Source organism: Dromiciops gliroides, chromosome 1, assembly GCF_019393635.1.
Source record: "Dromiciops gliroides isolate mDroGli1 chromosome 1, mDroGli1.pri, whole genome shotgun sequence".
In the NCBI taxonomy this organism is placed as follows: Eukaryota; Metazoa; Chordata; class Mammalia; order Microbiotheria; family Microbiotheriidae; genus Dromiciops; species Dromiciops gliroides.
In genome coordinates this window covers 513,751,542-513,763,356 of record NC_057861.1, presented here as the reverse complement: position 1 = coordinate 513,763,356, position 11,815 = coordinate 513,751,542, and the positions used below count along the sequence as shown (strand labels likewise).

Sequence of the window (11,815 nt, the reverse complement as noted above, 5' to 3'; positions counted from 1 at the left end):
TACTGAGTGGAAGTCCATATATTTAGAAATACTTTGCCCATGATACTTTAGCAACCATGGAAACTTTCTGGTTCCTGGCTGGGTATTCTTGTACATACCTTATGAAGTGGTCAGTCATCACCAATATATAATTTATATTCTTGCCAACTCCTTTTAGAGATAGGAAATCAATTCGCACAAGTTCTAAAAGTTTATTAGTGCTTATATTCTCCATATATGAAAAAAAAGTTTGCACACACTGAGTATGTCAATCAATCAATCAATTAATCAAAGGTTTTGGACTAAAGGCAAAAAATAACTTGGATCTAGAGTGGTATTGGATGGGAAAATTTGTATTCATGCTCTCAGAGTCATCTATAAATTATCAAGCTAATTTAGAACCTGAGAATGGAGCAATTATGGCATTCTAGTAAAACCTCTGAGGAAGAATTGCCTGGGAGGAAGGAGAATCCTTGGTTTCAGCCTTGACCTGTCTTCTTCCTCCTACTTCTGTATGAAAGAATAACTTTCAAGTTTTCATGGGACTAGAGCAGTGCTTCTTAAAAATTTTCCACTCACAAACCCTTATTGCCCAAGACATTTTTATGTGACCCTGGTTACATAGGCATATAAAATAGGCATACATAATATTTTATTATTGCCAATTTTTTTGACTACCACATTCAGTTATGGCAGCCCATGTGGCATTGTGACCCACAGTTTAAGAAGCTTGGGACTAGAGCAGTGGTGTCAAACTCAAATAGAAATGGGGGCCACTAAACCAACAAAAGGATGCCCATAAGCTCTATGTTGGCTTAGTTTTAAGATATAATGCCATCTATTTTTATTTTTATTTATTTTGTTAAATATTTCCCAATAATTAATAATATAATAACTAACATTTATATAGCATATACTATGTGCCAAAGCACTATACTAAGCATTTTATAATTATTATCTCATTTGATTTCTTTGGAGTAGGTGCTATTATCCCCCTTTTGCAGAGGAGGAGAAGTTAAATGACTTGTCACAGGTCATACAGCTAGTAAAAGTAGTTAAATCCAGGATTTGAAGTCAGGTCTTCATGACTCCAAGCCCAGTGCTCTATCTACCATGTCATCTAGCCAGTTTCAGCTGCATTTAGGAGTGTCATGGGCTGCATGCAGCCTTGTTTTTGACATCTGTGATGTCAAACCAAAGTTGGATTTCCCATCTTTCTATTCTTAGAGAACTGCATCCAACACATCTAGCTCCATGGACTGAGACTCATCTAGGAGAGACGGAGTTAGGGTAAGGATCTTCAGAGCTTATAAGGAGTGCAAACTAATTTTCCCTATTTTCTTCAGTGTGTTCATCTTGTGAGCTCTACTCTCTGCCCTTAATCCATAGCTTCCATTTGTCAATTAGAGAGAATGGTTCCCTTCAGAAATCTCCCAGTGGAACCATGATACTACTGCACCTGGAGAAGAAAATAAATGCCAAAGAACTATAATGGATGAGCAGAAGCTGATGGCTGTGGAATAAATGTTCTTTACAAATCATCTGGGGGGAATAAAAAGTGATTGGGGAAATGGTAGGAAGAGAGGGAGGAGGTTGTTTGAAATATGAACATTAAGTAGGTAAGTATTGAATGCTTCAAGCACTGTTTACATTTCTTTTGATAATTTATGTTTATTCATGTTCAATAAAAAAACTTTTAAAATTTTTTGTTCAGGACCATGTACAAAAGTCTTGTATTCACAGAGTCCCAGAAATAGGTATGGGGCACAGCAAAAAATTGTAACTAATGTAAAAAGCGGGGAATGGCAGACTTCCATCTGGGTACAGGCATTTACAAAGGGTTAGATGTTCCCAAATGCCCCAGTGTGGTTAAAGCCCTTTATATTCATGTATTTAAAATCTTCAAGCCTCTAGAGTCTTGGCACCATGGGGACCTTAGAGTTTATCTTATTAGCTCCACTAATTTCACAGAAAAGGAAACTGAAGCCTAGAGAGGTTCTATAACTTGCTCAAGGTCACATTATGATAGTCAGGATGAAAACCAGAAGTGTGTGAGAGCCAACTCAAACTGACTTGTAAAAAAGCCAATTGTGAAATTTTTAGTGTGAATATTTACACCTCAGAAATTAGCAAATGTTACAACTCAGGACTGATATATTTATTGTCTTGATTTTCTAAATTTAAGTGATGAAGTTAAGATGGATGATGGACTTAAGAAAGTGATGGAGAAAATGTTAATAATGAAGATTAAACTTAAAAGTGTGTTGTGGGTACCTTTTTAATTCCCCTTCCCAGTTCTCCTTCCCCGCCTCACCCCTACCTTCAGCCAGTTGTGTGAAGAGCAGGGTTTTGTGTAGTACAGTGGAAAGAGCAATTATTTTGGAATTAGGTTTTTGGTAGTATCTGGGTTGAAGTTACACTTCTCTGTAAAGACCTGGAGCAAGTCATTTAAGCTCTCTGGGTCTCATTTCTCTCATTTGAAGAAGGATTAAAGTAGATGGCATTGAGAACCCTTCCAGTTTTCGAGCCATAATCTCAAACATTTTTTTTTCATAATTGGGCTGGACTTGGGACCAGTGTATTTATCAGGAAAATGAAATCCTGGAGACTTCCTCCACCAAGTTGGTGCAATTCATCAGTCTTAAACAGAGTCACATATATAACATGTGCCAGAGGCAGGATTTTAATTCAGGCTTTTCTCTTTTCCAGGTCAGCTAGTCATACTTGAATAAATAGTAATATGAAATGCTACAAAATAAAACTATTAAAAGTTGATTTTTAGTCAGAAAGTGTCCCCCCCACACACACCTTTAATGGAGTACAAAGAAATTTAGAGCTCTCTCATTCATTCATTTAACAAACATTTAATAAATACCTACTATGTGTTGGGCATTAAGAGAAATATGTAGATAATTATGGGACCTGCTCTTGTGAAATTGAGAGTATAGTAGGGAAGTTGTCATATATATGCCAATGTACAACACCAAACATTAATAGAAATTATTAGAATAAAATAACCATGTGTAATATAAAATATCAAAACTACATGAGAGGGGCAGCTAGATGGCGCAGTGGATAAAGCACTGGCCCTGGATTCAGGAGTACCTGAGTTCAAATCCAGTCTCAGACACTTAACACTTACTAGCTGTGTGACCCTGGGCAAGACACTTAACCCCAATTGCCTCACCAAAAAAACAAACAAACGGGGGCAGCTAGGTGGCGCAGTAGATAGAGCACCGGCCCTGGAGTCAGGAGTACCTGAGTTCAAATCCGGCCTCAGACTCTTAACACTAGCTGTGTGACCCTGGGCAAGTCACTTAACCCCAATTGCCTCACAAAAAAAATCAAAACAAAAAACAAACAAACAAACAAAAAAACTACATGAGAGAGCTGTGAAGTGGTACATGAAATCAAAGGAAAGAAAGAATATTTCTAACCATTTCCTTAAGATGTGTCATACATGGAAATGATTTTTTGAAAAAAGAACAAAGCTGGTTGACAGAAAGGAACCCCAATAGCAAAGTCCTATGAAGTTTGGGTGGAGGAGGGTGCTTCACTTTTTTTTTTGTTTTAATGTCTGTTATTAATACCAGTCAGTACCATACTCTATAGTATGATATAAATATATTATAGTATGATATAAAAACACAAGTCTGCTGAATGTATTTTAAGTGTTGTCCACTAAATCATTCTAAAGAATGTGAAAAATCATCCTCATCATGTCTGTCCCTTAATGTTCGTTCAAAATCTTTCCATAGATATGGATGGCAGCACTATCTCAGAAAAAAATAATAATTAAGAATCAATGGTAAACTCTCTGCAGGTTAAAATGGAAGGTTAACATCACAATTATCCACTATTAGAAATATTGAAGTTTGGTGGAAAATCAATATCTATTAGAAATTACCAGTAGGAGAAGAAGAAAAAGAGGAAAGGAGGACAAGGAAGAAGAGAAAAAGGAAGAGAAGGAGAAAAAGTAGAAAGAAGAGGGAAAAGTCAACTTTATTTTTATGGTTTGTGGTTGAGGGACAGTGAGGACATTGATATAGAAGTCCTATCCAGTGATATGAATCAAAATTCATCTGTACGTGCTCATGTTATGTGAGTCTTAGGAGTCTTAGGACTCTGTTCCCTCCCATAAGTTTGCAACAAGGGGTCCCACTCAATGTGTTAGAGGTCTTCCTCACTTTCTCCTGACATAATGAGGATATGAGTGGAACATACCTGTCATCTCTCCCTCTTGCTATGTGAGCAGCCCATTGAACAATTCCTATCATTTAGTTTTTCAGAATTCTTCATTGGTTATATTGTAGACTTTTCTCATACCCTCCATATGCTTCTTCTTTGTTCTCTGAGAGATATTTTTTATTTTCTTCAGAAACAGTTAGATACTATATTTCATTAACACAGAACAACATTTGATAGAATATTGGCATTGTTTTCAAGGGAAATATGGGGAAAGTTAAAGAGTTCTGCGATTTCCCAAAGGCTTCTTCTCTTGCGTTTCTTCTCTTGTTCAATTTTGCGTTTAACCCATCATCCATTTGCACTGTCTGTTGCAGATATACATGTGATGGACAAGCTTCATAGGTTGTCTATCGAAATGCATGTTGAAATCTGGGCAATAAGACTTATTCATTTACTTGGTCTTTCTTGTACGAATAATTAGGTCAGACTTCTGAGTGATTCTATACATCCCATAGCTCTGAAATATTCTAGGGCTTGATACAATTGGTATCAATCTTATCCATGAAGAGAGACATATGGAGGATCTCATAATCCACAGACAATTCCTATTTGACTGGGACTCTACATGGGATCTCCTCAATCACAGCAGCAAGTATAAGTCAGCATGCATTTCCATATATTATGATGTGCTTCAAAATTCATTGAATGGTGTTATTTCTGTCATTATATTTTATATAAAATCTTGATTTTTATAAGTGGATGGGACACATTTTGCTGTAAGAGAAGCTTAAAGGAATAATTCATTTTAGTGAATCAATTTCTTTTTTAAAATCAATTATCTACAAGCACAATGGTATTTCCTACATCTTTTACTTCCTTTTGAAATGTTGGTCCAATTTTGAAGATGTGTTCCAATGTTACATATTGATTGTAAAAGTCTGATTTTTTTAAGGAATACTTCCATCAAGGATGTTCTTGATTTATGGTAGATGATTTATAAGGAAGTTGTATAGATTGGAAGACTAGAATGTAGGTCAGTAGTTACTAATGTTCTCTTGCTGTTTTTTTATTAATAAAATCTAATATTTTTTCATGTTTTTGGTATCTTTCTTTTTTCTTTTATTTTCCTTATATTTATCACCTCTCTTTTACATTGGTCCAATCAGACTACTTTTTCTATCTTTGTTCTCTTTAGTCTCATTTCTACCTTGTCCATCAGTGCATTTAGAACTGATGTTAGGGGGCAGCTAGGTAGCACAGTGGATAAAGCACTGGCCCTGGAGTCAGGAGTACCTGAGTTCAAATCCGGCCTCAGAGACTTAACACTTACTAGCTCTGTGACCCTGGACAAGTCACTTAACCCCAATTGCCTCACTAAAAAATAAATAAATAAATAAATAAAAATAGAACTGATGTTAGAATTCAATTATGGTGCTTCCATTGACTTTCATAGATTAAACAGTTTGAAAATTTGATTTTTGTAGGTCTCATTCACTTTTCTTCTCTTTGTGGTCTTCCTTCCATTTTCATTCTTGGTTTCATTGGAATGACTTTACTTCTTTGAATATTTTGCCAAGCTTTCTTTCAAACAGTTTTACCCTCCACTGCTTCTCTATGATTTATGAGATGCTACTATATGTAATTGTTTATCTTCTTTCTTTGTAAGATTTTACAAATGAATTTATATTCTGCAAATAAGTCTGTTATTTGTTGTAACTTTTTGAACTATTTTGGTCTATGTGCTGTGGCAAATAGTTTGTACTGATAAAACTTCCAGAAGAAATTAATATGTTATGTTTATGTTGATTCTGTTGTCCATTTCCCATTTTTAAAAATTCAGTTACTTTTTTAAACTGTTCAGGGTTGTTTCAATTGTATTTTCCATATTGAAATAACTCTGATCTAGCTCTAAGTCAATGATCTGAATGTTCAGACTGTTTACTCAATTATAATTCCTTCTCCAATAGCAAGTTTTTTCTTGTCCGTTAAAATATAATCTATTTCATCTTTATGATATTTGTCATTTCCACTATCTACCAAATATTTTCTTGAAAAAAGGATTCAAGTTATAGAGACAGGAAATTTCTATATAATCTATCTTTAATAAAGTAATCTAAGTAATCTTTGACTTCTCTCATTATTTCTTCCTGAACTATGAATTTCCATCTATTTCTCCCCATCTTTAACTTTTACCACTGAGAAGAGTAAACATTAATTTTGTATTTGATTTTACTCTGTAATTGATTTTGTCCTGTAATTGCCTACATCAAGGTTCTTTGTCTCTGAACTTAGTTCAGAAAATCACTTGACCTGTAATGAGTTAAGTTTAGAAATCTGGTTCCCTTGCTAATCACTGTTCTATTCATTCCTCAAAGAAATCTGTTATCCTTGGAGGATGTGGGTGGACACCAGAAGTTTGGCCTAGTATCTTTATACTACCAAGCCATCCTACAATGATTCCTGGTTTTATATCCAAAGAAGTCTGACATACTATCTCTAATTCTTCAGGTGGACTCAAGCAATGTACTTTTCTTAGTCACAGGAGGGAAGTGGTGGTGGGGAGGGGAAAGGTTGTTTCTAGCCCCACATTGAGTCTGAACTTCCAGCCAATCACATTGTCCCCCATGCCTCAGCTATGTAACCAGTCATGCTGTACTCAACTCCATGATGTCACCAACACTATAACCAATTGTATTATTTCCTTACCTTCCCGGTAGATATTTGTGCTTATATCTATGTAGTTATCTATGCTTATAAAAAGGACCCACATCTTGATGTGGGGTTTGGGGCCTAAACATAGGCAGCCATTTATCTGCTTTATCAACAGGTAGCACCCTTGCTAATATGCTATTATCTTGTTCAGAGAAAACATGCCTCAGTCTGTCTTTGTTTAATTTTACTCTTGACATCACCTTTTATTAAAACAAATATTTGTTTAAGCGGCTCCTATGTGCCAGACCTTGCTAAGTCCTTTACACATAATATTTCATTTTATCCTCACAGCAATCCTGTGAGGTAGGTGTTATTATAATCACCATTTTGCAGAAGAGGAAACTGTGGCAGATAAAGGTTAGGTGATTTGCCCAGGGTCACACAGCTAGTAATTTCCTGAGATTGGATGTGAATTTAGGTCTTCTTGACCTCAACTCTAGAGGTTTAACCATTGTTCCAATTAGCTGTTCATTGAAAGGATTCTGGTCAACCTTAAAAACTATCCTTTCATTATATAAAGCATGTGAGATGCTGGGGAAGCATCAGTATTCACAGAGGCTACCAGAAAGAGGACTGGACAACTTGACTTTATTGCTGTCAAGCTGGTACTGAAAAGTGATCAGATAATGCCAAGCAAGCCTGTGAATCAGCAGGCTTTCATACTGTTTTGTGTCCTGATGAGAATTAAGTATCAGCTTCCGAGAAGATTGTAACCATAGTTATAAATTAAATGACCAAATCCTGTCTAAATGTCTCTGTTAAGGCACATTGTGATGATTCTAGGTTTGGCATTGTTTTTAGCATTGTGTAGGAATAAATAACCTGTCCTACAGATGCTTCATTTTATACACTGGGTCTCTTTTTTTTTTTTTTTTTACTTTCCCTTTTGTGGAGACCTGGAGATAATGTGAATCACTGTAAAGGTTATGTCATAAAAGTCTAAGAGTATTTCCAAAGGAGAGAGTAAAAGGCCTTTCTTTGATATAACTGAAGACACTTCCTCTGCCATCAGCCAATGCTGTTTGTGTGGATATCCTGCTAACATGCCTATGCCAGGAGATAATGGTACCACTGCAACCACAGACTTACAGAATTTTCCAAACTTGCAAAGTTGCCTGCTCAAATAAGAAAAATTTAGACAAGGTTGGGGCTTTCAGAGACCCTGGCAAGACCTTGTCTAATTGTTGTTCTCAACACCAGCTGCCATTTGAGTGAGATTGTCTTGACACCGAGGGAAGAAAAAAGAACCCTATCCTTTCCCACCCCTCACTAGAGTCAATCTTGACAGAGTGAGAGCTGTAGCCAAGGGGCCGCAGCTGGAATCTGTCTCCTCTTTCCATAGGTCTCTTGAATCATCAGTTCTTCTAGTCTAGTAGTCAATTAGGGGACTCTCAGTGATGAGTCATAAGTGGCTGAAAACAAGCTCCAAAGAGTTTCCCTGTAGTTATCAAGGATAGTGTCTGAGTGTGCTCCAAGGTGGAAAAAAGCACGGTTACATAGCTCTTAAGTAAAATATGTAAATTTTGGATATTTCCTTAGCCCCAAAGGTGCCTAAACCTAGGAGTAAAATTTTCAGGCACCTAAACAATAGAGTTAATTGTGACACATTGAAGCTTTCTGGGACACCATCAATCAGATTATAAACTGCTTCCTACTTCATCCACATTGAGTTCAACATTTTGACTTCAGCAAGAAATCATATCTGAAAAAAAAGAAATCATATCTGATAACCTAACAGAACATAATGTGTTATATAACAATTAACTCTGCACTCCTGGAATGACATATTCAGAGCAGGGAAAGAAAAGTCTGATAATGAAATCTCTTAATGTGGGCCAGCTTTAGTGATACTCCACCTAGGGAGAAGCAACCATTTGTTATTAATATACAGTGGATCATAGCATCAAAGTCTAGAGACCAATTATGACAACTTCTATTTCTACAAATGTGATTCTCTTCATCATATTATCTCATTAAAGTTTTATATCTTTGGGGGGGGGAAACAGGGGCAATAAGGGTTAAGTGACTTGCCCAAGGTAGCATAGCTAGTGTCAAGTGTCTGAGGTTGGATTTGAACTCAAGTCCTCCTGAATCCAGGGCCGGTGCTTTATCTACTGATCCACCTAGCTGCCCCTCCTTAAGGTTTTTACAACATGTGGGTATACACTTTCCACAGTATTTGACTATACTTATGCATTTACACAGAAGCAATGACTTACATGTCTACCTTCACACAATGTGCAAGTCATAAAGCATAAAGATCAATAGAATCTTTGTCTATCTCTCTCTCTCGGTGTCTCTGTCTCTCTGTCTCTGTCTCTCTCTCTCTCTCTCTCTCACACACACACACACACACACACACACACACACACACACACACACACACACACACCCCACACATACCCCAAACATATAATTTCATTGGTAGAGGGAACTCCCAAGTGACAACTTCCTCTACTAATGCCAGTTGTCCCAGGCTCTGGAACATCCAGTCTTGGACATTTGCAGGGACCGCGGACAAGAAGGTAAAAGACTTCCACAGGGTCATGTGACCAGCCAGTCTGTGTCAGAGGTAGGACTTCAACTCAGGTTTTTCTAAATTTGAGGCCAACTCTCTGTGCATTATGCAGCACTGTCTTATTATTTCTCTATTTGATGAAAAACCCACATGTTGCAATTACTACCAGATATGTCTCTATACATCCTTCCCTAAATTTTCTGGTATATTTAAATTTCCTGATGTATACTGTGGCTGATTTTTAGCTTCAACTATATTTAATCTATATGCTATTTCAACCAAACATTTGACCCATTCCTAAAACTGCAGAGCAAATTTTCTTTCTTTTTTTTTCTTTCTTTTTTTTTATTTTTTTGGTGAGGCAATTGGGGTTAAGTGACTTGCCCATGGTCACAAAGCTAGTAAGTGTCAAGTATCTGAGGTCGGATTTGAACTCAGATCCTCCTGAATCCAGGGTAGGTGCTCTATCCACTGTGCCACCCAGCTGCCCCTACAAATTTTCTTCATCCCAGGGAATTTAAGCAGTTAGAGTTCTGATGAAGAAAGCTATTTATTCTTTTAATAATTCTTCCTAAATCTAGTTATTTGTGGGAAATAGTTTAACAGAGTACATGTCTACCACTAGATTAAGGCTCAGTTAATTATCTGGATTCATTCTGAATTCTTTTACAAAGCAATCTAGGATGTCAGCTTTATATCCTACTACCAAGAACTGGGTATTTAGAACCTGGACTTGGTTCTAAATAAGCCAGATTTCCATGTTTTCTTTAGCTAAAGATTTTGCTATGATGTTTTTTATGATTATAGGGAGATATAAAAGAACATTATATGTACAGTGTTGTATAAGGTATGTGGAAGTGTGATTATAAGGATGAAAGAACAAAAGAAGGACTTTCAGTTAGTCTGAATTAAACTCTAGTAAAGCAGTTTAAGAACAAAGGTTTATTTATTCCTCATGGATTGATTAAACATGCAATTGCTAATCATATTTGAGAGAGGATAGTTATAGATCTGTTATATACACAGCAAGAAAAAAAAACCCACTAAGTCTGAGGAAATGTAATAAAAATGAGATTAGTTGTAAATCCCTAATCAGAGGATCTTAATGTCCACAAAAGGGCATTAGGAACAAGCTAACTGGCAATATGAAAAAGACCTAGGGCAGCAATAAGATTTTGAAATCAATGCAGTAAACAATAGCCTGTCATGTCATTGGTTAGATAAGAATGACCTTCTTCTATTGAATTTTCTGTTCGAGCCTCCAAAAGGCCATTCTTTTGCCTTAATGCTATGCTCTGTCGTTCTGATAAACACAGAACTTGTGGCCATAAGTGTAAAGGAAAGCAGATATTTGAAGTACTTATCCAGACATTTCAATCCTATAATATATTTACGTGTGGTTGTATTGTGTTCGCCCAGTAACTCCTTGAGGGATCAAGCTGTTTTGGGTCTTGCCTTTGTATTCCTATTGCCTAATGCAGTGATCTGCACAGTTTTTTGTTTGTTTGTTTGCTTGTTTTTTTGGGGGTGGTGGTGGCACCAGTGGGGTAGGAGGTGTCAAGACCTTATAATTTCATGGGTGTAGAGGCCTCTATGTGGAAATTTCTCCCTCTGATGTGACTCTGCAACTGCTCTACCGCTGTTTGTCTTAAAAACAGTTACCTCAATTACGAAGAGATTAAATGACTCAACTATAGTCCCATAGCTAGTATGTGTTGAAGCTAGAATTTGAATTCAAGTCTCCTATGTTTTTGTTTGTTTGCGGGACAATGAGGGTTAAGTGACTTGCCTAGGGTCACACAGCTTGTAAGTGTCAAATGTCTGAGAATGGATTTGAACTCAGGTCCTCCTGAATCCAGGGCCGGTGCTTTATCAACTGTGCCACCTAGCTGCCCCTCCTATGTTTTCTTTTTCTTTCTTTCTTTTTTAAAAATACATTTTAACACAGGTGTAACATTGAATGATTCCTTCACTTCAGCTCCTTCACAGCCAAACCAGGAGGCAAGGACCGTTTAAGTTTCTCTGCCTTCTCTTTGTCTGTGATGACCAAGGTGTATAGGTACCTGCTGCAGCGAACCTTAAACTTCACATTGTCCTTGTTTTTCTTGATCTTGACAGATCTGGCATCCTTTCGCCCGGCTATGAGCAAGAAGTCTTTTATTTCCTCGATTTTTCGGGGCATGGTGGCGGCAGTGGCGGGAAGAGGAGGCAGCTCAGGGCCCAAAAGACTGAGCAACTGCCAAAGGGCAGAGGAAGATGGAAAAGCTATGTTTTCTAATATATCTAGGTTATGTACTGGATAAAACACTGGACCTGAAGTCAGGAATACCTGTGTTCAAATGTGGCCTCAGATACTTACTAGCAAGTAGTAGCACTAGCAAGTAAGTCACTTAATCTCTATTTGTCTCAGTTTCCTCA

At 37.0% G+C, this 11,815-nt stretch overlaps 1 protein-coding gene across 1 annotated transcript; it reads right to left on the bottom strand.

Moving 5' to 3' along the window:
* Positions 1 to 11,366: 11,366 nt before the first annotated feature.
* LOC122739441 (60S ribosomal protein L38-like) lies at positions 11,367 to 11,579 on the bottom strand. Its single transcript, XM_043981184.1, has one exon. It carries the CDS (start codon positions 11,577 to 11,579, stop codon positions 11,367 to 11,369), a length of 213 nt encoding a protein of 70 aa, XP_043837119.1.
* Between the last annotated feature and the right edge of the window lie 236 nt (positions 11,580 to 11,815).

Excerpts from the sequence above, each read along its gene's own strand:
- LOC122739441 (XM_043981184.1), bottom strand. The coding sequence starts at position 11,579 with ATGCCCCGAAAAATCGAGGAAATAAAAGACTTCTTGCTCATAGCCGGG.